Source organism: Megascapheus bottae, chromosome 5, assembly GCF_031878675.1.
Source record: "Megascapheus bottae isolate mThoBot1 chromosome 5, mThoBot2.hap1, whole genome shotgun sequence".
Lineage (NCBI taxonomy): Eukaryota > Metazoa > Chordata > Mammalia > Rodentia > Geomyidae > Megascapheus > Megascapheus bottae.
In genome coordinates this window covers 68,772,346-68,800,332 of record NC_143513.1, presented here as the reverse complement: position 1 = coordinate 68,800,332, position 27,987 = coordinate 68,772,346, and the positions used below count along the sequence as shown (strand labels likewise).

General features: G+C 45.1%; 1 protein-coding gene across 7 annotated transcripts; it reads right to left on the bottom strand.

Moving 5' to 3' along the window:
• Nucleotides 1-46: 46 nt before the first annotated feature.
• On the bottom strand, nucleotides 47-24,264 carry Cpa5 (carboxypeptidase A5). Of its 7 annotated transcripts, none has more exons than XM_090333301.1 (13): nucleotides 23,327-24,264; nucleotides 23,158-23,214; nucleotides 22,620-22,787; nucleotides 21,739-21,820; nucleotides 20,645-20,779; nucleotides 10,334-10,432; nucleotides 7,780-7,881; nucleotides 6,646-6,747; nucleotides 6,203-6,313; nucleotides 5,737-5,827; nucleotides 1,366-1,565; nucleotides 705-789; nucleotides 47-337 (listed from the first exon to the last, which is right to left on the bottom strand). In XM_090333301.1, exons 3-13 carry the CDS (start codon nucleotides 22,727-22,729, stop codon nucleotides 150-152), a joined length of 1,305 nt encoding a protein of 434 aa, XP_090189427.1. In that variant the 5' UTR covers nucleotides 22,730-22,787; nucleotides 23,158-23,214; nucleotides 23,327-24,264; the 3' UTR covers nucleotides 47-149. The 7 variants fall into 7 exon arrangements, with proteins under 7 accessions (XP_090189427.1, XP_090189428.1, XP_090189429.1 ...); XM_090333302.1 differs by lacking the exon at nucleotides 23,158-23,214 and having other exon boundaries at nucleotides 22,620-22,828; nucleotides 23,327-23,385; nucleotides 24,147-24,264; XM_090333303.1 differs by having other exon boundaries at nucleotides 24,147-24,264.
• Between the last annotated feature and the right edge of the window lie 3,723 nt (nucleotides 24,265-27,987).

Genomic DNA, 27,987 nt, shown 5'->3' with positions numbered 1-27,987 from the left:
TTCCCGCCGACCCAAAGGGATGGCAGCCAACACAAGAGGCAGCAAAGCCTGTTCAAACTTGAATCTATTTCCCAGAGGTCCCACAGGGGTGCAGGGAGGGGGATGGATGTCTTGGGTTGAAGAGAGAGCAAGAGCCCTGCCTGCTCTGGCTAGTAGGGATTATTCAAGGTGTGTTTCATGATGGTCCGTATTGCCATCCACATCTCCTGGGCTGTGGGGATGATCTGGGAAGCTGGCAGCAGGAAGCCATAGCGTCCGGTGTCCCGGAGCTCGAAGCTGAAGGCATATTTAATGCCACTGTCATAAGCCCAGTCCACGGTGATCCCACTGGCCACATCTAAAACCAAAAGGTCCCCAAAGGGGAAGAGAAGGTATGGTCAGATGGTAAAGAGGCACTCTAGAGTCAAACCCCCACTCCATCCCATCAGTCCCAGGACACTCTCAGCCCTCTATCCTTGCCCAAAAGAAAGTTCCTGAAGGCTATCAGACTAAGCATGTTTCCTTTCACAAGCCAGGTATCAAGAGCTGTGCACTGAGGTTACAAAGAAGCAATTTCCTGGGTATCACTGTCCACCCTTCTGTGCAGATGTGAAAACAGATTGGCCCAGCTGAGCTAGGTCTGTGGTTCTGCTCTGTGTCCAGCCAGGCCTGCCAAGCAGCTCAAGCTTCACCTGCCCAAGCCCAGGTAGATGTGGCTTACTCACAGAGGGTGGTGCTGATACTGCCAAAAATGTACTCGATCCCATTCACCTCGAACAAGGCCTTGGCTGCGTCCTTGGCAAGATGATACTGCAAATGATAGTCAGAGATGGAGGCCAGAGCTCAAAGGAGCGCTCTAGTACCCCTGCTCTCTCGGCTGATGAGAAACATGGAAGCCAATGGTGCAGATAGCTCCTGTGAGAAGGGAATTCAGCACTGCCAAGGGCTTTTGTTGTTGTTGTTGTTGTTGTTGTTGTTGTTGTCTGATTTTTTGGTGCTGATCCTGGGGCTTGAACTAAGAGCCTGGGCGCTGTTCCTGAGCTCTTCAGCTCAAGGTTAGTGCTCTACCACTTTGAGCCGCAGCTCTACTTCCTATCCTGAACTTTTGTATACAAAGCTAGCATGCTGCCACATGAGCCACAGCTCCACTTCCAGCTTTTTGCTGGTTAACTGGAGCTAAGAGTCTAAGGGACTTTCAGGCCAAGGCTGGGTTTGAGACATAGTCCTCAGATTTCAGCACCTAGCAGCATCTCTGGCTTTGAACTTGATCCAAAGAAGCGATGGGCCCATTGATCCAGTGATATAACCCTCTGGTTATGTGCCAGACACGGGGTTTCCTGGGGAATGGCCTCCTCTTCCCCCTAAGCCCTGATCAGCAAATCTTACCAGCTCTGCCTGGTTTGAAACAGGCTCCAGAGAGTGGCCATAAGGGTACATGAGCATCTGAGAGTAGCTGTGGATGGAAATCAGAGCCTTAAAGTTCCCATGGCCTGTGATGAAGTTCACAATGGCGGCCACCTCTGGCTCTGACTGAGGCGAGGGCCCATGATAAGTCTCTGAGCAGGGGTTTTTGGTGGAACCATTTCCTGGAAGTAAAATGAAGCCCCCTCAAAGGGTTGGAATTCTCAGGTGTGACAATGCTCACAAAACAAACAAACAAAAACCCTCCTGTCTCCCAGCTTCCTTTACAATTTGCTTGAGGTCATATGATTGCTTCTGACCAATGAAAATATGAGCAGAAATGATATGTCACTCCTAGTTTCAGGCTATTAAGACAAAGGTGACTTCACATCCTCACCACCTGTGGTGGTGGAAAGCAAAACATTCTTAACAGACACAGCATTCCTTCTGTCATCACTGGAAAAGAACTTCCAAGAGTCACCTGCCCACATTTGTCTTTAGTATGCATACCCGATAAACTTACAGTGTTAAGCTACCAAAATTTGAAGGGGTATTTTTTAAAATTATTTTTTATGTGTGTACCAGTACTAGAATTTGAACTAATGACCTGGGCCTGCCTGCCTTCCTTCCTTCTTTCTTTCCTTCCATCCTTCCTTCCTTTTTCCCTCCCTCCCTCTCTTCTTCCCTCCATCCTCTCTTCTTTCTTCGCTTCTTTCTTTTTGTTGGTTGTAGGGCTTGAATTCAGGGCCTATCCACTGTTCCTTATCCTTTTCAGGAAAGTCTCAAGGACTTTCCTGTTCTGCTAGCTTCAAACTATGACCCTTAGATCTCAGTCCCTTAGATAGCTAGGATTACAGGTGTGAGCCACCAGCACTCAGGTTTTTTTTTTAATCATTAGCTATGTTTTCGTTTGTTTTGCTTTTGTTCAAGACTGACTACCCTTTGAGTCACAGCTCCACTTGCAGCATTTTAGTAAAGGCTGGAGTTTGGTTGCTGGAATTATAGCCATAAGCGATTGGTGCCTGGCATGGGGGAGTATTTGTTATTGCTGCATAACTTGGTCTCACACAACTGTAACCACACCATGCCTCAGCAACACTACAGCCCTGTGGAGAGCCCTGAGGGCTCTTGGAAAATTCTGGGGAACCAAGAAAAGAGAGAGCAGCTCCCCATAGTCATATGACACTTGCCTTGGGTGCCACCAATGCAGGAAGCCTTTGATAATTCTTTCTGGGGCCCTACTTGGAGGAGAGGGCAAAGGGGACTCATGCTTTATTTTTGAAAAGTTGAACTTGTCCCCATCTCCCATTGTTTCCTTGTCTCCTTTCTTCTTCTGTCACTCGTGTTGTGCTGTCTTCCCCTCATTAAGCGCCATGTTATAGAGGGCTAAGTCAGACAGGTCCCCTGGATTATGGGAACATGAAAAGGATTTTTTCCAGTTCCTCCTCTTCCTCCTCTCTGAAATGGAGGGAGCATCCAAGCCCAACTCAGAGGTTTCAGAGGCCAGAGAACTACTCAACTTCTGAAATCTCCTGAGGATGCCAGAGTATTTCTCTTGCCTTCAGGAACAGTAAACTAGATCAAAATGGTTCTCACGAAGAGCACAGGTGAGATGGTCACTGGGACAGATTGTCTCCAGACATCTCATGATGCAATCAAATTAAAGGCAATAAGAAAACCATAAACCACATCTTTCTAAGTCACCAGCCCAAGCACTTGCTATTTCTGGCCATAGGCAGCCTAGAAGCCATTCTATCAATGGAGTGCACAGCCCATCCTGGCTGGCCAGTCCTGACTTGGGGTTGTGGACACTGATGAGAAGGGAGCATGCCTACAGAGCAAAGTGATGAGCAGAAGCCCTGTAATGTGGCATGGGCCCTGCTAACAATGGCCCTGTTTGTTGTGTCTGCTGGGAGCTTTTGCACCTGCTCCACTTGATTAATGACAAATAGCAACAGATGAGCAGAGCAGAGGATGCTGAAAGCTTTGTCTATCTGTGCAGCCCACGCAAGCAACGCAGTTCCCCTGCCAGCAACCAGGTGGCTTTGCCCAAATATGGAGAAACACTCCAGGCCATTAGTTCTGGTTGGAGCTAAGCAGAATAAACTAATCTTCCTCTGACCAAATGGGAATTAGCTGCCCGCCTCTCCAACATTCACAGTCAAGGTCCTCTGAGCCTGGATGTTTCACAAGTACTTGCTAATGGATTCATTAGCTATTTATTTTTCCTTCTCTAAAAATGTAATTTACAGCAAAGGGAAATCTCTGAAAGGACATGGTAAATTATTAAAAGCTGTAATCTTTGGGTAGTGAGATTATGGGAGCTTTTTGGGCCCCACTGGGCTTTTTTTTTGATAATTGATTTTTACATTGTATACATAAAGATTTTTCTTTCTTCCTCTGGAGAAACCTGTGAAAGTTATTTTCTTCAAGAAATAATTTGTCTTTCTACTTAGCTGGGCTAATCTCAGCATGTGAGCACTGACTGCAAATAGTCTGTACGGCCCATATGAGTGTTCACCCAGTATAAACCAGGTCACTTTGAAGGTAGAAACATCTAACTTTATTCAGTCATCTTTTCACAGCCCAGACAGACTCTCACAGGCTGCCCCACCATATGGGCTGGGGGTCTTGTTCCCCAGTGCTTCAGAATTGTCTTAGTTTTTCAACATACGCAAACGAAACCAGATTTTCAGAGACATGAACAATCCAAAGCTACAATGTTGTGTTACTGGCTTGTTGTGTTACTAGCCTATGGCAGTGGCACCTGTGGCACCAAACTGTCCAACATGGAATGTGAATACCACTTTCATCTGGGGCGGAGAGACTTTGCTCCTGAGACTCTGTCCTAGACAATTTGTCTTGGGTAAAACCAGTCTTCCACCATCAAACTACTGTAGGCCTGAGGCCATCTCTGGGCTCTCTGGAGTTCTGTTTCCCTGTCTAATCCCTGTGTCCCCAGCATGTGAAGGAGAGAAGAACAATCAGAGAACACCAAGGAACGTCAGGAGAAGGCTGCCCAGCCAGTAATGCAATCTTACACTCTACAAATATGTACCACCAACTCAATAACCCACCAGCCCGGAATCTCAAAGTGATGAGTCAAGAAAAAACAAGGACAAAAACAGAGCTGGCCAGGTGCCGTGGCTCATGCCTATAATCCTAGCTACTCAGGAGGCTGAGATCTGAGGATCAAGGTTCAAAGCCAGGCCAGGCACAAAAGGACCTGAGACTCTTATCTCCAATTAACCTCTAGAAAATGGGAAGTGGGACTTGGCTCAAGGGTAGGGCAGTAGCATTGAGCTGTAGAGCTCAGGGACAACACCCAGGCCCAGTTCAAGTCCCGTAACCCCCCCCCCAAAAAAAACCAGAAAACAACAACAACAACAAAACAAAAAAAAACAGAAACAAAAACAAAAAAACAGAGCTGTTAACCAATGGCCTATAATTGTAGCTACTCAGGAGGCTGAGATCTGAGGATCACAGTTTAAAGCCAGCCTGAGAAGGCAAATCCAAGGGATGCTTATTTCCAACTAATCAGTAAAAAGCGAGAAATGGAGGTGTGACTCAAAAGGCAGAGCACCAGCTTTGAGCAAAAAAGCTGGGCATCTAAGCCCTAGTACTGGCACAAAAATAAGCAAACAGGTGCCAGGAACATAGCCTGGTGGTAGAGTGCTTGCCTAGCGTGCATGAAGCCCTGCGTTCAATTCTTGGTGCCAGATACACAGAAAAAGCTGGAAGCAGTGCTGTGGCTGAAGTGGTAGAGTGCTATCCTTGAGAAAGCTCTAGGACAGTGGCCAGGCCCTGAGTTCAAGCCCCATAACTGGCAAAAAAAAAAAAAAAGAAGAAAGAAAGAAAGGAAGGAAGGAAGGAAGAAAGAAAGAAAGAAAGAAAGAAAGAAAGAAAGAAAAGAAAAAAAGAAAGAAAAGAAAAAAAGAAAGAAAAGAAAAGAACTAAGCAGACAAACTAAGCTCCAGTCTGGAAAGGTTCAAGTCACAAGGAATGAATTCAGAGCATTCTCTCCGGCTGTGCTTCCTTTACAGAAGGCCTGGAGAACCTGTGGGGAAACTGTAAAGTCTGAACAAGTTGTACTTCTGTGGGCCTCTGCCTGCAACTTTTTAGAGTTTGAACCCTTGTAGGTTATCCCCATGTGGGGAGCCCAGGGTTCCTATTTGTGTGTCCCATTTGACATATATGCAATCTTCCACTGTATCTCAGTCAGTCTCCACACATGCTCACCTGGCAGGCCCAGAACTCATTAGCTAATGATGTTGTCCTGAGTCCATGCAACCCAGCAGTGTGGGAGAACCTGCTAGGGACCATCTAGTCCCACCCCACCACCACAGCATGCCGTACCTCCAAAGCCTGACTTCCAGTTTCTGTTGAGGTCCACACCAATGCAGAAGATGCCTGGTCTGCTCGACTTGTTCTTCCGCCACAAGCGGTTCTGAGAAAGTCCAGGTCAGGTGACCTCATCCACTGGGCCCACTCCCAGGGATAGGAGCGCTGACATCCTGACCCATGAACGGGGGTCTGGTAGGGCAGAGAGGAGCAAAGGGAAGGAACCTCTAGGATAGGATGGGGCTGAGTGAGCCGAGACTGTAGATCAGATATTGATTGGGAGGTTGAAGCTAGGCTCTGAGGAGAGGCCTGAGTGCAGGCCTTCCCTGAGCAGCAGGCAGGAGGTTGCAGGGCATGAGGCTACAGCCCTGAGAAGCCCTCCAGTTTTCAGCCAGGCTCTGCAGGAAGCCCGTAAAGGGGCCAGCTCCAAAAGCCATGGTAACCTAGACCTCACCCAAAGCTAATTCCCAGGTGCCCTCACCATGGTGTGGGTAAAAGCAAACCCATCTGGGTTGGTGACAAGTTCTATGAAGATATCCATGCCTTTCAGTGTATTTGTCAGAACAGGATCTTTGCCGTATTCACTGACAATCTACAGAAAGAAGGACAGATAAGAGGCCTTGCTGGTCACTCAGAGATGGGGGAAGGACAGTAACTATAGGAAGCAGTGATGTCAGATCATGTGTACATCCCCCCATGTAGAAACAAAGGTTTAAAACAACTGGAGGTTAGAGAAGAGACATGGGACCTGTGCTGCACGAAGTCACAGCACATGGTAGTTGGCCTGAAGGTCCAGAGAGAATAGAACCCTCTGAATTTAGAGGAACTGAGTCTAATTTTTTGAGCAACCCTTCCCCACTGGTTCCATCCCTCCCCCTCGCTCCCCACCCCACAGCTGCCTCTCAGCTGCAGGTCCCTGCTAACCTTCTTGGCAGTCCAAATTCCAGTGGCATGGGTGATCCACTCCCGAGAGTGAATCCCAGTATCAATCCAGATGGCTGGGCGCTTAGACCCTCCAGTGCTGAACTGGGGGGGGGAAGAAACAGACCCCCAGACAGAGGTATATCCAGAGACAGTGATGCTGCTGTCCCTGAGTTTCCTAGAAGGAGGCCCCAGATAGACCCTCACCACCTAGGCAGGATCCATGAATCCTGTGCACTTAACCCAAGCGAGGCAGTGCATACGGGTACCGGTGCATAAGCCCAGAAGGTGCACATGTGCAGGGAACTCTGACTTATGGTGGTACACTCGCAGAACAAGGTAAGCCACCCAAAGCACGGAATGGAGAGTTGGAAATGTCATAAGACTACTGCTCCCTTGCTGTGCAAGCTCTTCACTTTAGAGACACTACAATAGTGTCCGGTCCCGGATGGAAACAAACAGATAAAATGAAGGGTCAAGTTAGGCAAGGCCAGGCGGCTGTTTGGGAACGTTCTCGGGAGCCTTGGCAAGGGCAGCAGCACCTGTGTAGCACAGTGTCCCACAAGATCCACATTCCTGGTTCCCTTTAGGGCGTGCATTAAGAATTGCTTTCCAGCGGGCATTGTACTCATCCACCTGCTTCCTTCGTGGCTATGGGCACTGCAGTTGTCACATTTGCTCAAGTTCTGTTCCAGTGGCCCTGTGAAGGGCTGGGTGGTTTCCCTAGAGGCTTAGTCATATCTGTGGAATTCCCTGAGCCAGATGACCTCCATTGTCAAATGAAGCCTCTGCATACCTCTTTTCCTAGTTAATAGATAAAGCAACCAAACGAACAGGAAGAATACTGACTCACTCATTCACCCCAAGTCCAAGATGACAACAGCCTCTCTGCTGCTCTATCTCCTTTGCAATCCTCCCACTACTTCCTGACATCGTTACACCATCACCAGGACATCCATACTAGGGTGTGTCCCTAAATGACACATCTCAAACTTCAAGGGCCATCTGAAGACTGTCCTAGGCAGTATTGCTTCTCTGCCCAAACTCCCACCCTGCCATCCCCCATGAGCCAGACTTCTGCCAGAGGCTCTCACTATTGAGTTTCTATTTGAACTTTTACCTTTGGTAAGCTTTTACCTTTAGGACAAAAATGGACCTATTTTCAAAGCTGTTGCCAATGTAAATTTTGGAGACGAGATCTGAATGCTCCGTTCCAAAGTTGTCCATCCAGTTATATATCTAAAAGCAATGAAGTCTATCAGACTTGTAATTGAGTGGGAAGTAAAGCGAACCTTACATATCTCTGGATTTTCTCATTCCACCATTCCACCCTCTTTGTTGCTGCCCCACTTTTCCCTTTGAGTCTAAAAGAATCCAAATCTAGAATTGTAAAACTCAGCTGGGTGCCAGTGGATTTCAAAAAAAGGTTCACAAGACCCCTTTCTCAACCCATAGCTAGGCACAGTGGTGCACACCTGTCACCCCAAACTAGTTGGCAGGCCAAGGTTGGGAGCTTGGAAGGATCAAATTTTCAGGCCAACAGGGCAGAAAAGTCAACAACATTCCATCTCCATGGAGGCAAGCCGGATGCAATGCGATGTATTTGTGATTCCAGCAGCGATGGTTAGCCTAAACTATGTGATTACAGACCAGGCATATGCCCAGCTGGGAATCAAGACCTTGTGTTAAAAGTAGCTGGGAATAAACTCAGGTGGTGTCAAGTGGTAGATGCCAGTCTACCCAGAAATTGTGAGTGCCTATGTTCAAACCCCAGTACTGCAAGAAAAATGAGAAGGAGGAGGAAGAGGAGGAGGAGGAGGAGGAGGAGGAGGAAGAGGAGGAGGAGGAGGAGGAGGAGGAGGAGGAGGAGGAGGAGGAGGAGGAGGAGGAGGAGGAGGAGGAGGAGGAGAAGATAGAGGCTGGACATGGAGGAGAAGGAATAGAAGTAAAATCTTAATAGGCCCTCAGAGTTCAGAGAAGTGAGGCTGGCAAGGGGTGCAGTTGTGACTTTGCCTGGAAGAACGACATAGGCTGAGCCTTCTCAAATCTCCAGACATGGGTCTGTTAGAAATTCTCTGCTGTCAGAGGATTACAATAGCACAAAACCTAGATACATGTCATATAGGATGAGACAAAATGAAAGGATCTCTAGAATATGGAAATAAGAGCTCTATCTTGAGTGATTGCTGTTCTTAATGTACTATGTTATTTCTCTTCTCCTTTGTTGTGCTTTGGTTAATCTCATATTGTTCCTGTACCTGACTTTGTTACCTGGTATACTGTATATACACTTATTTGTTTATTTGAAATAAGAAAGGGAAGGGAGAAAATAAGATGATTGGGAGGGGGTGGAGGGAAGGAAATGGGATGAAAAACATAAGAAGGGGAAGGGGTATCAGTGTGTGAGAAGTAATGCATCTACTATCTGGCGAATGTAACTGCAACCCCTCTATACATTACCTCAATAATAAAAATAAAATGAGAAAAATAAAAAAAAATTAAAAAAGAAATTCTCTGCTGTCATTCTTTGGCCATCCAATCCATTTAACAAATCTCTCGAAAACCTTTTCAGGCTCTCAGCCTGTTGAAGGTAAGAATTATGCTTTATCTTTGTCATCAAGTGAAAGACTATGTTAATTCATTCTCTTGTCCTTTCAATGCACATGACTGAATCAAGAAATGGAAGCAAATGGATCCTGTAGTATAGGTCTTATAAAATGAGAAAATTACTTATAAATAGAGTGGCTGGTATCAATAATCTCATGTCCTTTACAAGAAACAATGAGAGCATTGTCTTGAGTTCTTTCTGGAGTGGTCATCTCTTATCTCTTCCTTATAAACAGGTCATGGGTTATCTCACTCTATCTGCTATCACCCCTGCAAGAGAAGGTGACTCTTGCTGATTCTGCAAAAAAAAAAAAAAAAAAAGCTCCCCAATGTGCCTGACTTCCACCTCTCATACCTTAAGTACTCACAGACTGGGTGAGCACGAGGGCTGGTGACAGAAGAGGTCAATGGGTCACTGGGAAGAGGATGGGATAATAAGGGAGAGCCTCTGCTAGTCTGTTCTGGCCTGTGAAGGGTCTTGACTTTAGTGTGCCTAGATCCTTTCTCAACTTGATACCTGTTTAGGGCTGTATTGCTGAACTTCAATCTGTTCTTTTTTTTTTTTTTTTTTTTTTTCCGTTAGTCCTGGGCTTGAGCTCAGGGCCTGAGCACTGTCCTTGGACTTTCTCAAGGCTAGAGCTCTACCACTTGAGCCTCAGCACCACTTTCAGCTTTTTTCTATGTATGTGGTACCGAGGAATCGACCCCGGGTCTTTGTGCATGCTAGGCAAGCACTCTACCAGTAGGCCAAACTCCCAGCCCCCAATCTGTTCTTTTTGACTCTTGGCTTCTAGACCTCTTTCTTCCTTCCTCTGGAGTTTTTGTTGTTGTTGTTATTATTACTATTATTATTATCTTTAAGTGGTTGTACAAAGGATTTTCCACTCAACAAAGTAATTTATGAATACAGTGCATCTAGAGTTCTTTCTAAACCTGCCAGTCTGCCCAATTGACCTTTCTTAATCTCTTCTCTGCACTCATCAAATTGACATTCTCCAATAGACCCTGGTTCCTGTCTGAGCCTAGAGACTCCATGAGGGCTCAGAGGCACAAGAAAGCCTGGACTGGTCCCCAACAGACCTACCTCATCCAGGGTGTGGTAAGAGGAGTAGCTGAAGCTACTAGTGCTACGTTCCAACCGGCGAGATTTTGCCATGGCTTCTCTTTCCTCATCCAGCAGCACCTAGGAGACAGGAGGGTACATTGGAAGACAGGAAAGAGTTGAGCCATCTGGCCTTTTCTGAGCTCTGCCTCTGCCAGCTATATTCAGACAATACTGACACAGGGAAATGAGCCACTCTAAGTGTGAGCCACACAACTGGAAATGTGGTTGCTAGATGATTCTCCTGATGAAACACTGATATCCATGTTGCCATCTCCCAAGTGCACACAGGACAGGGCATCTGGGTTCTAAATCTGTCTCTGCTACCAACTTTCTTCCTGCAACCTTAGTTTCCCACCAGCTAGAGCAGATGTGATCAATAATGACTCACAAGGAAAAATATACAAGAAGGACCCAGCTCTTTCTGTGGACACAAGGTCTTTCTTTCATGGGACAGTTCTTTTTGTCTACTCCAGAAGAACTCGAGAGACTAGTCTCATTTTTGCTGTAAAAACATCGCTATCGTCTACTCTATTGATGTCATTATCTTCCTCATTTTATATTGAGACAGCAAATATCTGTCATACTACATCACAGGGTGAAATGTTGGACATGCAGGATCCTATTGGAAAGGATCCCCATTGTCTACTCTCAACAGTGCCTTCACTCTTTATAAACATTCCATTGATTAGACCCATTCTGACCTGAGGGCCCTGATCTCCTGCTGGAAACAGAAGGTTTCTCAGACTGCAACATCATACCCCACCCCCCACCCCAAAAATAGCCTAGATAACTGGCTTCCAAGCCATTCTGAGAACTAAGTATGGACAAAGCTAGTCCTAACCATGGTGTTGAATCCACTATCTTAACTACATCCTAAACACAGCTTAGATGAAGCCAAAGCAATGCCCTTGAGGCTAGTTTGTTTCTGCTACTTCCCACGGGCCATAGGGAAGGCAGTCAAGTGCACGGGCCTGGCTCACTACTCACTGCTTACCACTCACCTCACCCTTGGATACTTTGTCCAGCTTGGGTCATAGTGAGATGGGCAGGTACTTTTCACCTAAGTTTTTACCCTTATCTTGGCACAGGGGAGCTGAGGTACTTTAGGATTCTGCACTGACTCTCCAGTATGAGGAGTGCCTGGGCCCTCAGCCATGGAGAATACTTGTTACAGTCTTACCAACCTATAGATGCCTCTTGCTTGCAGCAAGTATTCAGACCAATGCCTTTTGGGTTACCAAGCATATCTATCCCTAGGATATCACTTGGGCTGGTCAGATGACCAGATGCCAGAGCATCACTTGCATCTTAATTATTTGTGTTTTAGAGATTGGAGAGGAGGCACGACTGAATGGCTAAGCTCACACGTGTTCAAGGTAGGAACCAGAGATCCTAGACTTTGATTCCTTAAGCCAAGCTACCAAAATTAAACGCCAACAAGAGTAATATTAGATAGATAGATAAATAGATAGATAGATAGATAGATAGGCCAATAGATAGATATTTGTATGCAAATATATATAAAAAAGAGAAAGATACAGAAAGGGAAAGAGAGAACACAAATGTGCAAAAAGGTTAATAACCAAGAAATCCATCACACTATTCTTTTTTTGTTTTAATTTCCATATGGCAATTAAATTCAGGGGCTCAAGTTTACTGCCAACTGAGTCATACCCTCAGTCCTTTGGCCTTAATTTGTGTTTCAGGTAGGATCTCAAGCCAGCCTGGCCAAGCTGTCCTTGGTCTTTGATCTTCCTACCTCAGCCACCTAAGTAGTTTGAATTATAGACAGGAAGCACCACTCCCAGCCCCATCATACTGTTCTTACCATTAAACATTTGTAGTTAAAAAAAAAAGAAAGAAAACTCAAGCACCTCTAAACACAGAAAAACAAGACACTAAAATATCTAAAATATACACCAAAATGCCATGAACACCTGTTAGGATAGCAAGGTTAGGATTTCAAGCAATTTTCTCCCTCTATTTTTACATCTTTTTTTTCTTTTTTTATTGTGGTTAATAGAAGGGTTACATTATATTCATCAGATAGAAGGTGCATAACTTTACAAACATTGATACCCTTTCTTATGACATGGTCCCCATTTCCCTCCCACCCTCCCCCCGCTTATCTTGATTTCCCCCCTTCCCTATCCAATTTCAAATAACCAATTAAGCACATATAAAATATATCAGGTAACAAGGTGAAATATTGTAACAATATGAGATAACCAAGGGATGGCAAAAGAGATGAGAGATAACATAGTACATTAACATAGTACATTAAGAACAACAGTCATTCATTATATGACTTTTATTTCCTTATCCTGGAGGTCCTTACATTTAGTGTCATACTATTTGGCCTAAAGTCTCTAGATTTTGTTCTATTGTAAATCTCTGCTAGGAGAGCCCAAGGTTTCTACTGATTATGACAAATGAGGGAGACTATTGGGCCTATGTTCCTTTGAGTCTGGCTTTGATAGCAGGTTAGACAATGCAGAAGAGAGAATTTCCGGGGTTGAAGATAATTTAGTTATTATAGAAAAAGAACAGAAAATGAGTCAATTCAAATCTAGTAAATATGAGAAAACGCTACAGGAGGTCCAAGATACAATTAGGGAGCCTAATTTAAGGCTAATTGGTATTGAGGAGGGTCTAGAGAAAGAGGTCAATGGTATTGGAAATATACTTCAGGGAATCATCTCAGAGAACTTCCCAAATGTCCAGAAAGACAGGCCCATCCAGATACAAGAAGCTTTTAGAACCCCAAACAGACCTGACCAGAAAAGGACATCCCACCGCCACATTATAATCCAAACTGGATCCATAGAGGCCAAAGATAGGATCCTAAAAGCAGTCAGGGAGGAGAGAACAATCACCTATAAAGGCAAACCAATCAGAATAACCCCAGATTTCTCAGCAGAGACCATGCAAGCAAGAAGAGATTAGAACGATATATACCATGCCCTGAAGTCAAATAACTACCAACCAAGAATACTGTACCCAGCTAAGCTCTCATTCATAACTGAGGGAACAATAAAAACATTCCATTCCAAGGAAAAGCTTCACCATTATGTAGCAACAAAACCAACACTACAGAAAATTCTCAAAGATGTTCTACACATGGAAAACTATTTTTACATCTTGACACTGTTCTTACAGTACTTCGATGACTAGGGACTCTTAAGTAAACAAATATAACCAAGAGCAAATTCTCTAGTGGCTAATGTGAAGTAGCAGCTGTGAGATCTTCAATCCAGGGGTTGGAAGAGGGAGGCCCCCACCCCGACTCTAGATGAGGCTGCTGGCCAGTGACTCACTCGTTCCTGAGGACCTAGTCCCCTTGCTTACAACTCACACATTCACAAATTTCAACATACGACTGGACACCAACATCTGAGGCTCAGTTATAACTGCAATCTTTCCTTAGCTGGGTTGGCCAGGCTAGGAGTTCCCACTTGGGCAGAGCTGGGATTACTGGTGAAGTGAGACATGGTTGATGGAGTCTTGATTCTCACCAGCCACTCATAGGCATGACCCTGGGAAGCTCTAACTAAAGAATGTGTCTCTCCTCCCCAGGAAATCCCAGGATTTCCCAGGAAATCACCGAGGCCCACTGTGACCAATGTGTGCCTGCCACGGTGGGCTGCTGCAGCCAGCTGTGGGGAGCAGCTGCTGGAAGGACAGAAGCTGGGCAAGGGCCAGCCTATTCCTGCTATGACCTCCCTAGAATGAAGTTTTGGGGGTTCCTTTGCTTGATTTCCTAGGGTGGGGTAAAGGTCTAAGATAGGAGTAGAGAAATTGGAAAGAAAGGCCCAGAGGAGCCAGTTCTTCCCACACAGCCAGGGACCCCTACAGGAGGAGAGCCCTTAAGAGGCTATGCTTTGTTCCGCAAAGCAGCTTGGAGATCTGGACCAAACTGCAAACAACTTTGCAAATGCCCTTCTAGCCTTGGGAATATGCTCAGCCCTCACAGCTGGGCCCCAATTCCAGGAACATTAATCTACCCAGGCCTGAAAACTACACAGATGTTTGCTCCGTTTCCAGGCCTAAGGGAAGACAAAAAGAGCCTCACCATGGTTTAGGATATCTAAGACATCCCTGTCAGTCTCCTCAGGAAATGAGGGTGAGGGGAGACCAAGACCTTCAGAAATAAGTCACCATTGCCACCCTAGAAACCACACCATGACAGAAGCAGTGACATCTTAGTGTCAATTCAATTATGACAGGGTTGAGAAAGGGTGCGCGCATCCCCAGGGATGGGAAGGGAGGACACTGAGGGTCTGAAAGTTGAATGCATGCCTCGCAGCAACTGAGTTCCAATTCAGACATGCATGCATGCAAATCCAGAGACAATAGGTGCCTCTCCTGGGATGTCCTTGGCTTTCTCTTCCAAACTAACATTTGCTATGGAGGCACCAAAAGTGGGAAGAGATTACAGATCTGATGCGATAACTGAGTCTCTCAGAGGTCCAAATGGAACTCCTGGCTTTACTTGCCCAAAGTCAAGTTGAAACACCACACAAGCAACCATCATGAAGACTGAGAAGACAGGTGGTACTAGAACAGAGTTTAGTCACCAAGGCAGGTTGTCTCCACTGAGACCCTGACAGTATCACTAACTCAGGCAAATTACTAACTTCTCTGAGCCTCAGTTTCCCCTCATGAAATGGGGGTCATGTTATCACATCCTTTAGCACATACTTTCAAGTGTTTTCCTGAAGATGAAGATTCATCCCAGGCTGCTTGGCATGTAGGTGCTGGCAAATGTTAGCAATGATGACAACCGTGACCACGACAAAGACAACAGGGGGACACGAGGATCCGTGATGAATCATATCAGCATGACTAAAACAATCAGGATTCCCTCTCAGAAAACATGGCAGCTATTGGAGATGATAACTTGGATGCATTAGCCAGCACCTGTCCCTCATGTGGCCCAACAGAGGAGTCTGGTCCTCTTCTGTCCCTGCCCTCCAGATCCAGCCACACCACTTCTCCCTTGGGGCCTTGCCAATAACTGCTTCCTCCCTGTTGTCTCCTCCTGCAACCCTCTTCACTGTCTTCCTCTCATTTATCTTTACAGCTGCCACCCACACCACACCTGCCAGTGGCTCTTCTGCTCTTTAAAAACCCTTTTGTTAGGCAAACATTTGCTGAGTGCATACCATGGACTGGGCACAAAGAAGCTGGATGGCTACAAAGAAGCTCTGCCTCCTCCTGGAGCTTTTGGAAGGCAGACCAACAAGGAAAGCTGGTGACTATGGAGGACAAGGAAGTAGTAGATGCCAAGAGGGACCCAGGGATCTGGGGAAATGTGAGAGAAGAAGGGTCCAATTTAAAATAAGGTGAGGCAAGCCAGGGACCAGTGGCTCATGCCTGTGATACTAGCTACTCAGGAAACAGATCTGAGGATCGTGGTTCAAAGTTAGCCAGGGCAGGAAAGTTCTAAATAATCACCAAAAAGAGTGGAGCTATAGCTAAAGTGGTAGAACACCAGCCTTGAGTGAAAAAGCTAAGAGAGTGACTGTGTACTAACACACACACACACACACACACACATACACACGGTAAAGCTGGGCATGGTGGTACATACCTATGATCCTAGCACTTGAGAAGACAGGAGGATTCCAGGTTTAAGGCTCACCTGGACTATGTAACAAGAGCATGCATCACAAATCCCACAAGATCAAAAGCTGTAAGCAAATGTGTCCATATAGTTATCTGCAGGAATAGCATTCTAGGGATAGGGACCAGTCAAGTGCCCTAAAGCAGGAATAGGTGAAGCAAGTTCAAGGAGTATCAAGGAAGTCTCCAATGAGTGAGAGACAGAATGGTTAATGACATGGAACAGGGAGTACAGGTTTGATGCCCATGTCCCCTTTAAGGACTGTGGCTTTTTCTTTGTAAGAGCTGGTAAGAAGCCACTGGAGGGCTTTAAGCAGGGGACACAATTAACCTTGTGGGGTGTGTGTGTGTGTGTGTGTGTGTGTGTGTGTGTGGATACTGAGACTGAAACTCAATGCCTGGAAGTTGTCCCTGAGCTTTTCACTCAAGGCTGGTCTCTACTACTTGAGTCACAAGTCCTCTACCAGCATTTTAGTGGTTAATTTGAAGTTAAAGTCCCTTGGACTTTCCTGCTCTGGCTGATTTCAAACTGTGATCCTCAGATCTCAGCCTCTTAAGTAACTAGGATTACATGCGTGAACCACTGGCGCCTGACATAGATTTTTGTATGTGAATTAATGCACCTTCTACCTGGCAAATATCATGTAACCCTTTTACTAATTACAATAAAAAATTAAAAAAAAAAAGAGTTTAGGGGCGGCTCCAAGGCCCTGAGGTCCAGTCCAACTGGCAAAAATAAATAAATAAATAAATAAATAAAATTTGTGCTAAAAAAATAAATAAATAAAATACCCCTCTGGCTGCTGAGAGGCAGAGAAGGCAAGACTAGAGAGAAAGCATTCAGACATCTGCTGGGTTAATTTGGCTCGGGGTGGATGGCATGCTAACCTAGGGTGGTAGTATGAGTTGTGCAGAGAAAGACTGAGAGAACAGCTCAGAGGATTTGCTGCTGGGTTGACTGTGGGCTATGAGAGAGTAAAGAATGACTTCAAGTTTCTTGCTCTGGGTGTCTGGAAGAGCCCATTGCTTTTGTCTGAGCTGAGGAAAACCCAGGGGAGGGGATGGAGGTGAGGATATGCTTAGACCTATAAGTTCTGTGGCGCCCATCACATGCAGTGGAAATGGAGAAGACGGCTGGCATTTGGGGAAAGGCACTGGCTGGAGACACAGAGAGGAAGTAGAAGGGATTTAGCATCTATACTGGATGGGAGCATGGAGGACTGAAGTCTAAAGACAGAGCTGGAAGGAGGAAAATGACTATGAAAGGGCATCAGACAGGTGACAATGACCCAGAAGAGTTCAGTGGCTTGGCTGCCCAGAGTTCACACCTGATTCAGGCACAAGGCTGCGTCTGTCAGCTGTACTGACAGCTGACCCTGCAAGTCAAGTGTCATTATTAATATAAGGTCTCTCTGGTGACTCAGGGGGCAGACAGACCAGCCAAGGCAATGGGTCATCACAGCCAAAAACTGAAACTCAAGTGCTTCCTGGAGCTTTGCTCTTCGGGAAAAATGGACATAGGCTAGAGCAGGGAAGGAAGGGATCAAGAGGATTTTTGCAGATGGGATAAATAGCTTTCAATTTGTATGCTGATGGGAACAATCCAGTGGAGAAGGAGAAATTGGTGATGCAATATTTACACTAAATTGGATTCTGTTCTAGATGGTCAGAGCAGGGGTGATTTTTGTTTTCTTCTGACACTTTTCTTCTATTTTTCAAATTATCTAACATGAATATTTATTAATTTTTGTAATCAGAAAAAAAATCCATTAAAGCCCACAGCACTGATTGCTGGTGTGAAGCTTTTCCATGGTGACTCATCCAAGAGAGAAAAAAGGCAAAACAAAAAACAAACAAACAAAAAACAGACCAAAGGGCTCAAAAGAAAGAGGTAGGTAAAGCGAAATTAAATGCAAATAGAACACGCTTGGAATCAGATAATTTCTTGCCTGGCCCACTGCAATTTCCTTCCCACCCACCTGTCTGTCAAGTCTCTCCCTGGCCCCATCCCCAGCTCAACACTGTCACTGTCAGTATAAATGCAAATCTGATTGTGTCCAAGCCACTGTGGTTTGGGGACAAAATCCTAATACCCGCAGAGAGTGGAGGATGCCCTTTTTGCAATGGGATCCAGCTTCATCAATTGGGGTGAAAGCCCCCCTTTCCCTCCCCCTTCCTCCTTCCCAGCTCTTCAGTCACACCGTAATTACCTCCTTCTCCACACCAGGACTAGCAGCGCCTCTCTTGTATTTGCTCCCATAGCAACCTGTTCTCAGCCACTCTATTGTAATCACCCATTCACACCCCTCCCTCCCATCCCCCACACCCTCCAAATCCCTTGCATGCAGCTCTGGATTTTCTTCTTTTGTTTTAATCTTTGTATTTCTAGCCTCTTGCCCAACACACAGTAGGCATCTCTATTTCTCTAATGGCCTGACTCATGACCCACCACCATCTCAAGCAGCAGCTGAGCCCTGAGCCAGGCAAAAGGGGAAGTACTTTCCTTCCTTGTGAATTTTTATGAGCCAGTGAGCCCGTGGCTCACTCCTGTAATCTTAGCTACTCAGGAGGCTGAGATCTGAGGATTGCAGTTTAAAGCCACCCTGGGAAGGACTCTTATCTCCAGTCAACCAGCAAAAAGTCAGAAGCAGAGATATGGTTCAAGCAGTAGAGTACTAGCCTTGAGTAAACAGCTAAGGGATAGTGACTGGCCTTGAGTTCAGTACCTGGACCAAGGGAAAAAAAAGAACCTTTGTAGCCTTTGTCTAAAGTGAATTCAGAGAGCAAAGGCTGGCCACACTCCCCTCAGCCCCACCCTCACCCTCAAACAGCCTTCTCCTTTCCTCTTTCTTTCTCACACCCATTCGTTTGACTAACACTTAGTAAACCTCAACTAAGCCTAAGTAGCAGGGATGTAAAGATGATACGAATAATATTACCGAGCCTTGAGGGGCAGAAGGGAGGGGCCAAGGAGACAAAGATAGATCCATTAGTGAAGACCCTCTAAACATTCGTGGTCTAACCTGCCAGTGGACTATGTCATTCTGCAGACACAGTCTACATAGTCACAGGCTTGCTCTGTACAGCAAATGCCGGATCTGACTCAGCTGATCATGGGGACAAACAGAAAAATCAAGCCTGTGTCAGCGTGTGAATTAAGCCTGGTCTCCAACAAAGGATACACAGCCCTTCCCATCCTGTTGGTGCCTCTGAGCCAGTCCTCTTTGAGATTCTTCCCCCATCATTACCACAGATCAAGAGAATGCCCTCTCCCCACCCCAGGCGCCTTCACAGTCACAGAATGATTTCGAGGATGGCAGTCAGACTTCTGACTGAGGATGGTTTGCAGACTTCTGCCTGGCAGGGTTAGGGTTAGGATGACAGTTCAGGGCATGTTCCTGAGAAACACAACAAAGCCCCAGAGGGCTTCAGGGCTGGAGACATCTAGAAAGGACATGACAACTCTAGAGGGACCACTGGGGGACTCCAGAAATACCCCCGATGTACAGAAATCAACAAAGCTTTCCAAGGTCTGTCATATGTCTTTGCCAAATCACCCCCCTCACCCCTTTTCAGGGCACAGCAGAAGCAGGGAAATAGGAACTTCAAAATAGACTAGGCTAAACATGAAAAGTTAAGTTCTAGTCCCTTTTGATGCGGTGGCTTCTTTTGTCTGTGGGAGTTTCTCCACTTTAGTTTGTGGGGGATTCAATTAGAAAAACATCCCACCCCTACATATTGGGCGGGAAACAGATGTGCCTGATGAAGGATAAAGGATGTGAGTGTCACAGCCCTGCAACCGCCTGGGAAAGGAATGCTGCTTAATGCATTTATCCCTCGGCATGCGGTGTCAAGTGTATGTGCTCTGGGAGGCTCCATGTTCCCACACTCAGCATCCTCAGAGGGATTATTGCTGAGCCACACATTTGAGAATTGGTCTCGGTGGATACAATTCCACAGGTACAAGGCCCAGCCACAGCATCTGCAGAAGGACGCAGCCCAGGAAGACTACACTGAGTGCTAACCCAAAAACATGTGTTGCATGGGAATCTGTGCAGCCAGAGCATATCAAAGGGTCTTTGGGGTATCCTTGTAGACAGAACAGATGAGCTGGAATTTCATGGTGTTCAGGAAAGACATTATTAGCAGATACAGGATCAGGTGGGGACAGAAAGATTAGGCTTCCTTCACCCTCTTCTGCAGCCAATCTTCCAGAACTAGATACAGTGGGAGGCAAAGCACTGCAGGGCTCCCACTGGGCTTAGGTCCCCATGGATCCCCCCCAAACCTGCACCAGGCCCTGAATAGCTGAGACACAATGGAGACGGGACAGAAAAGCAAAGGAAGCCATCAGAGGCTCAGAAAGACTCAGGCAGTTTCTTCCTGTATCCATCTTCCCTGTCTCCTGCTTTGCTGTTAACTACAAAGTCTTCCTGTAGAAGACTCATTCATAGCATCCTTCCTGGTACCCTGCTAAGAGTTCTCTCCACCCCTGTGAACTCTGTCAGAGGTTTAAAGCTTCTCTGAGAACTGGTATGTCCATTTCCATGTAGAGATTCAAAAGGAGATTGCCAGATTACAGCCTATGTTTCTGACATGATGGGCCCTCATCTGAAAAGAAATGTGAAAGGCAAGACCCTCACCACATACCAGATGGGACCTCACCTGGATGTCCTTTATCATGACGCTGTAGGCAAGGCCATGAGACTCCAGATAAGCTTTGACGTCACTCAGTTCAGAGAAGGGAACTCTCATGTCCACAGGGAGGCTGGGTCTGGCTGGGCCTCGCCAGAAGTCCACCTGGGTCACCAAGGAAAGAAAAGCACTTGTGTTTATTGCTTCTCCCTGCACAATCTTACAGGTGCCCTGGAATGCCAGAGGGTTTTCTCCAATACTAACAGGGTTCGAGTTCCATAACGAAAGCTCTAAGGTGAACAGGAAGACCTGGACCAGTAAACAAGCACACCCTCAAAGTGACAAAAGTGACTTTCTCTACTTTGATGCATCTGTCTCCAAGTTTCTCTCTCTTCCACTGCAACTTCCCCTGGATCCACGGAGCACTAAGGAGTGTCTAAAGGTTAAAGGTAAGACTGTTGATTACTGACACATGAACACAGACAAGGACTCAGGTAGAAAGCAGGAGGTTATCATTGTCCCTAGAAAAGCAGAAAAGGCCTAAGTGGAGCTCAGGTTCTGCATTTGGTTTTCAGTTTTTAGAATGTAGACACTTATAAAATGTATCATACAAATTGAAGCAAGGGCTTTGGGCTACTTTCGTAGCTGGTTGTTTCTTCAGCTCTCAAACAAAACCCTTCTATTATAGTTGTAGAAAATGTTTTCCATTATGAAAGCTTGGAGAGGCAAATGTTCTTGAAAACAAACACTCCAGCTGACAAGGAGGAACCCAAATAAACACAGGTTTGCTAAGCTAAGTCCTTTCAATCAGGAAGTAGATCTATCAAGCCCGGGGCCATACCGCATCCCACCAGGGACATCTGTGCTTCCTGTGTGGCTTTAGGACATTGTAGGATGCATTCAGCAACTGCCCCCTACTTCTGTGACAGAGAGGAGGGCTAAAAAGACCACCCAACTTTGTAAGTGTTAAGGGAGAGGAACCACATGTGAATTTCCCACAATTTAATGATCATTGCTGGGTTCCTAGAAGGGGACATTTGAGATGTGGAGAGCTGGAGAAAGAGCTGAGGTGTCAGCTGCTGGAGGTGAGGGAGAGCTGGCCCCAAGCCCTGAGTAGTCCTCACCTTCTGGGGCTTCAGGCCCTCTAGATCCCTGAGAAGTGACAGCTGCTTCTCATCTTTGGCCAGGACTCGAAGAACCTGGTCCCTGGAAAGACATGGAGAGGGCAGAGGAAGCTGCAGAGGGCACCTCCAGGAAGTCTATGGCACTTGAAAACACAGAGTGGGGAAGAGGGTCAGTTGTGGGGACCTGGCAGGAAGGACTCAGAGCTCTAAGAGCTAGACGATCCTTTAACCCACGGCTGGATCACCCCAAGGACCAAATCAAGCCTATCAAGGAGGAAGAGGGGTAAAGGATCCTGTGTGGCGCATGCATACATGTGCAGGAAAGTGAATGGAGGAGAGAAAGGCACAGTTTATAAGGGCTCAGGGAACCAGTAATGGGCTGAGACTGAACCTTTTCTGTAAGTCATGTTTACAGAGGTCCTGGGGTGTAGACTACAACTTACTATTATTTGAAGGACAACAATGACTTATCTGTTTGGGACAGGGGTCCATAGCCTTGTGGAGATCAAAAAATGTACCCTTCACTCCCAAAGAATCACCTATGCAAACACTGTGGCTTATGATTTCAGAGAATTCCCAGGGCCCTAAAACCAATCCTGAACCCCAGATTAAGAACTTCAGATTTGGGAAGTGATAATGACAAAGTGAAGTAGGTTCTGGATGGGAACTGGATTCTAGCTTCACCTTGATCTAGTCCTAGCAAGAGAGACACCACACACACACACACACACACACACACACACACACACACACACACACACACCACACATTCACTCCCTCCCCCCAACACACACACACACACACACACACACACACACACATCCCAGGAGATCTGGATCTTCTCATTCCCAGCAGGACTTTCTTCCCACTGAACCACTCACCCTGTGAAATTCATCTGGCCCCAAGTTGATGCCAAGATAAAGCTGCAGACCAGGAGTGTCCGTCCATCCACAGGGGACAGCCCAGGCCCTTCCCAGGGACTGCCCTGCATGCTTCTTCCTCCAGGCAAGCTTCACGGGCTTTCCTTGTGCCCACGCATGGTTCAGGCTCTGGACAGACAGTGCAACACATACAGGCCAGCAGACCTGGCCTGAGAATGGGTTAGGATCTGTATGGACCCAGCATGTGGTTCCCTGAGGTCAAGCCTTGAGGGAACCAAATCAAGTCCTCTCCCCGCCCACTGCTAGGAAAAATCTTCTCCTGGGAGGGGAGAAGGAAGAAAGGAAAAGGAAACCATATCCTCATCTTTTCTTTCCTCTCAGGGCTGGGAAAGAGGTTGGTTAGGCCAGTTCCTTCCTGAACAGCAAATCTTCCATCTCCAGAGAAAGAGGAGTCATTAGTAGCCCTGGGATATCCCTCCTTTCTTCCCTCCCCTAAACATTGTTCTTTTCCATTCCTTGCCTCTCCCCATCCACTCACACTGTCCCTGGGCCATATCTTCCTTACACAGAAGGCATGGGCGTCACTGAAAGGCCACTGGGCTCAGAGACAGAGAACGGGCTGCTCAGGATCTAAGACCTCTGACCTGATCCAATCACAGTTAACTAACTCTCTAGTTAAGTGGGTTAATAATATCTCCCCTCCCTACCTCACAGGGGCTTTGGGGACATTAGATGAGACAGCCTGCGTGAATAAGCTTGGCGAAGCCTACAAAATATAATGTATTACAATTTCAAAGGCATTGACCCTGAGTCACAGCTGCAGTCTGCATTAGGTCTGTATTCCAGTTACAATGAAGGGATAAGAGGGAAGAACGGAGAAGAGAATGGGGAGGGGAGCAAAATAAGTATATATTGACTAGGAAAAAAAGAATCCAACCAAGATGCTTTGGGTCTATCTTCAGATTTCCCAAGCACCCCTCCCACTCTCCCCTAATTATGGCCTAGGAATAGTAGGAGGAAAGAAGAGACAGTAAACAAAGCAGTCATACTGGAAAGGACAAGAGGCCTGAGTGACAAATTTAACAGAAAATCTACAAAAGGTAAGAAAAGACAGAGACAAAATCCACTCAAGTTGTTGCACACAGTCTGCCAACAAAAGGCCACTTAACTGTCACCAGAAGTTTTCAGAAGTCCCCCCCTCTCCAGCCATACTTTCCCAGAATCTCCAATTAACTAGCCATGTGCAGAGAAAGAGCTCTTCTGTTGCTAGAATTCCCTGGACCTGGCCTCTCCTGCCCTACTCCATTACTTCATGGGTCAGCTGATCAGATGTCCTGGGCTCCCCTAGAGCCCTGACCTTGGCAATTCTCAGACAGTAACATCAGCAAAGAGTTTAAGGAAACTAGAAAGGAAAGCAATTGTGCAAGCAACATGCAGCTTTAGCGGCAATGGGAATAAAAGAATGGGCTGGTGAACAATCAATAGCTCAGGAATGAAGAAAACACAAGTGAGAATGATACTAGTCACCAAAAGCTCCCAGCATCTTCTGGTTCAAAAGCATCTTTTTAAGTCCGTCACAATGAGACAGCTATTCCTGGACTTTGGTTTAGGGAGGAGAGAGACGGAATGAAAGTGAAAGCAAAAGAGTGAGAAACAGAGAGAAACAGTTCGGAATTCTTGAAAATTCTATGGCAGCACTTCCATAGAACTTTCTGTGATAATGGAAATGTTCTACATCCACGTTGTTCCTAGCGGAGTCATTAGCCACATGACTTGAGGGCCTGAATTCTTTATTGTAATCAAAACATAAAATTTCAGTAGCCACAAGGCTACCATGTTGGATGGCAGATTACAATGGGAAACCACCAACTCTAAAAGCATTACCTTCGTGGGCTGAATTTGAATCAACGAGCCACAGCTCTGACTGATCTAACGCTTCCTAGTGGCTTCTCACGCATAAGCAATCAATAGGTATGGAACGTAAAAATGGAGACTGACATGGCTCTGGGGTAAGTGGACAATGAACTTAAAGAGCATATATGGATAGTATGAGGCTAAATGTAAGGACCTCCAGGATATAGAAACAAAAGCCATATAATGAGTGATTATTATCCTTACTATGTTATCTCTCATCTCTTTTGCTGTCCCTTGGTTATCGCATATTGTTACAGTATTTCACCTTGTTACCTGATATATTGTATATATGCTTATTTGGTTATTTGAAATAGGATAGGGAAGGGGGAAAACAAGATGAGGGGCAGGAGTGGGGGAAGGGAAATGGGGACCAAGACATGAGAAAGGGTATCAATGTTTGTGAAGTAATGCACCTTCTATCTGGTGAATATAATGTAACCCTTCTATTCATTATAATAAAAATATATGGAAAAAGGAGCATATTTGGAAATGGAAAGATAAAACTAGTGTATGTGCTCCATCAGAAGGATACATTGTCCCTGAGGACAACTAACACAGACTCCCTAAAATTTTCCCTAAAGAAATTCTGTCAGAGCACTTTTCTTCCCTAGAGATGGGCAGGTATCTAAGCTGCCTAAATCAACCTCAACTGTGGGCTAAGATATTTGAATAGTAACTTTTCTAATTTATCACTGGGTTGGCACAAAAGACATTTACAGATGCCAAACAGTTGTAGAAGGAGGCAGGCAGACACCTGAGAGGTAAACACGTCTCCTGTGAGGATTTCCTGGCACTGGAGCCTTGTGTTAAGGCTCATTTCCTTTCTGATGGAAGTCTTTCTTTTCCAACTTTCCTTGAGCAAAAGTTTCTTTGTATTCATTTGAAAATTATGTGAAAGAGCTGTAGAGTCTATATTGATAATTGTTACTCTCAACATACTGGAAAAAAATTCTTGTTTCCATTCTTGATATTTTATCAGTTGGTCCTCTTCATGTTTGTTTAGAATGGGATTTTTTTTCCCCATTCCCCAGTGCTTTGAAGATCTCTTAACTCTAGAAGTTCTACAATTTAATTATCACATATTCTTCAGATATACCATTATACATCTAGGCATAGATTTCTTTTGCCCTCTCCTGGCTTGAGGACCATTTAGTTTCCTGTAGGCGAATCTCACTCTCTTTCCACTGTTTGCAGATTTTCTCAGCCATTGTATTTTCCATTCTCTCTTACCTGCAGCTCGAGCTTTGGATTTGCTCCTTAGGCCTTCTCAGGTTATCCTCCAAGCTTTTGAACCATTCTGTTGTATTTTTATTTCCTTGTCTCTCTGGGCAACATTTTAGAAAATGTATTTGTATCAAACATTTGTTTCTTTATTCTACTTAACTGATTTTCTCATTGATGGAATTTAATACGTGATTCAATTGATCTGCTAAGTTTCAAATTTCTATTACTTATAGAACATTGATTCTAAAACATTTTCCCCTGCATTTTAACACCTCTGAAATCAAGATGCTTCACACAATTGGTGACATATTGTAGTGATATGTGGCAGTGTTTGATGGCACATGCATCTATAACCACTTCTGTTTTATAGTCAACACAATATGGTATTCACTTTTTCACTTTTAGAAGTTCTATTTAATATTTTTAGCTCAAATTATCCAAATTCCTTATCTATTTTAGGACTTCTCTGCCTCTTTAAACTTACAAAACATGGTTATTGTATATGCGATGTGAGATCATTACAGTTCTTGAAGCCTTTGTTCTTTTTCTGTTGGTTCTCACTAGAGGTACATCATTTGTGGGTACAGCTGTGAGCTGATCATTTGTTTTGATCATGTATCTTCGGAAACCCTTTGAGGTCTGTATTCTTGAATAATAAAATGCAATGTCATAAAATTATCTATTCTCCCCTACAAATCCAGAGAGTCAGTGTAATTCCAATCAAAAAGCCCAATGGTTGTACAAAATTTACAAACTGATTTAAATGCATAGGAAAAATCAAAGATCCTAAGAAGCATCAAGACAAATTCTGAAGAAACATTAAAAGGTATTAGAAAGCTATAAATCTCAAGATATTGTAGAAAGACAAATAGATCATTTGGTGCCCAGAAACAAACCCAAGCATATTTGGAAACTTCATTTTTTTCAGATCTACTTGATGGTAGATCAATGTGGAACAGAGGGACTATACAATAAATGTTCCCAAGATGACTATAGATCTGTGTGGGGAAATGAAATTAAATCTCTTTTGTTCTACATTCAAAAATCAATTCCAAGCAGATTAAAATTCTTAAATATAAAGGAGAAACTATAAAACACTAAGAAGACAATATAGAGGATCATTTTATGACATTGGGGTAGGAAATAGCCTTTAAAAGTAAGACACAAAAGGCAAAAAATAAAATAAAAATCTCATGAAGAGAAAAGTAGATTCAAATCAGCTACATTAAAATTAAGAACTCGTGGGCTAGGAGTTTGGCCTAGTGGTAGAGTGCTTGCCTAGCATATACAAAGACTGGGGTTCGATTCCTCAGTACCACATACATAGAAAAAAGCTGGAAGTGGTGCTGAGGCTCAAGTGGTAGAGCTCTAGCCTTGAGAAAGTCCAAGGACAGTGCTCAGGCCCTGAGCTCAAGCCCAGGACTGGCACAAAGCAATAACAATGTAAGTGCTTTATGTAGGTGTATGAGTATGAACACCAAGACTAAAAAGAAATCATCGGTTCCTGTCAGAGGGAAGGACAAGGAAGCAAGACCCCATTGCCTGCCTGACAAGTCTTGTAGAAAGATTTGACTTTGTAGACAATGTGCAGAGCAACTGATTAAACTAAGTGGAATTTTAAAAGTGGCCTTGGGTACCTGGAGTAACTCACATTTGTAGAGAGAAAGCAGAATGGCAGGAGCCCAGGGAAGAATGGGCAGGAAGCAGGGAGGAAAGTTGCTTAAGGGGTAGAATTTCAGGTTAGCAAATGAAAAAAGCCCTGGAGATGGCTGGTACTGATGGGTGAACAGTCATGCGGATGTATTAACCCACAAAATAGTGTGCTTCAAAATGACTAAAATGGTAACATCTGTGTTGTGCACATTTTAACACGCACACACACACCTGAAAGAAAGTGGCATTTGAGCTGTTGAGGAAGATGGAGGCAGTTAGCTAGTGAGGCACAGTGGGGAAGTTCCAGAAAACCTGATTCTGGTCCTGAATCCCTTTCTCATTAAAGACATGAATTCCCAGCGCTGGTGAGGACCACCCAGGGCGTCCCGAGACCATGACGTATGCTAACATTCGCAAATCAACTCCCAGACTAAATTACCTTTAATCTCCAAAAGTCCCCTTTGGGTGCTTTATGGAAATTAAGATATCAAGTGTAATCTTTAAAATAACAGAAAAACAGGAGTGCCATCCTTCACACTGAATTCTTTGAATAACAAGAGGATTACTCCCCATCCCC

Excerpts from the sequence above, each read along its gene's own strand:
- Cpa5 (XM_090333301.1), bottom strand. The coding sequence starts at position 22,729 with ATGCAGGGCAGTCCCTGGGAAGGGCCTGGGCTGTCCCCTGTGGATGGA. Across the intron at positions 20,780-21,738 it reads AGGGCCTGAAGCCCCAGAAG|GTGGACTTCTGGCGAGGCCC; the intron begins GTGAGGACTACT and ends TTGGTGACCCAG. Across the intron at positions 6,314-6,645 it reads GAATTTGGACTGCCAAGAAG|ATTGTCAGTGAATACGGCAA; the intron begins GTTAGCAGGGAC and ends TTCTTTCTGTAG.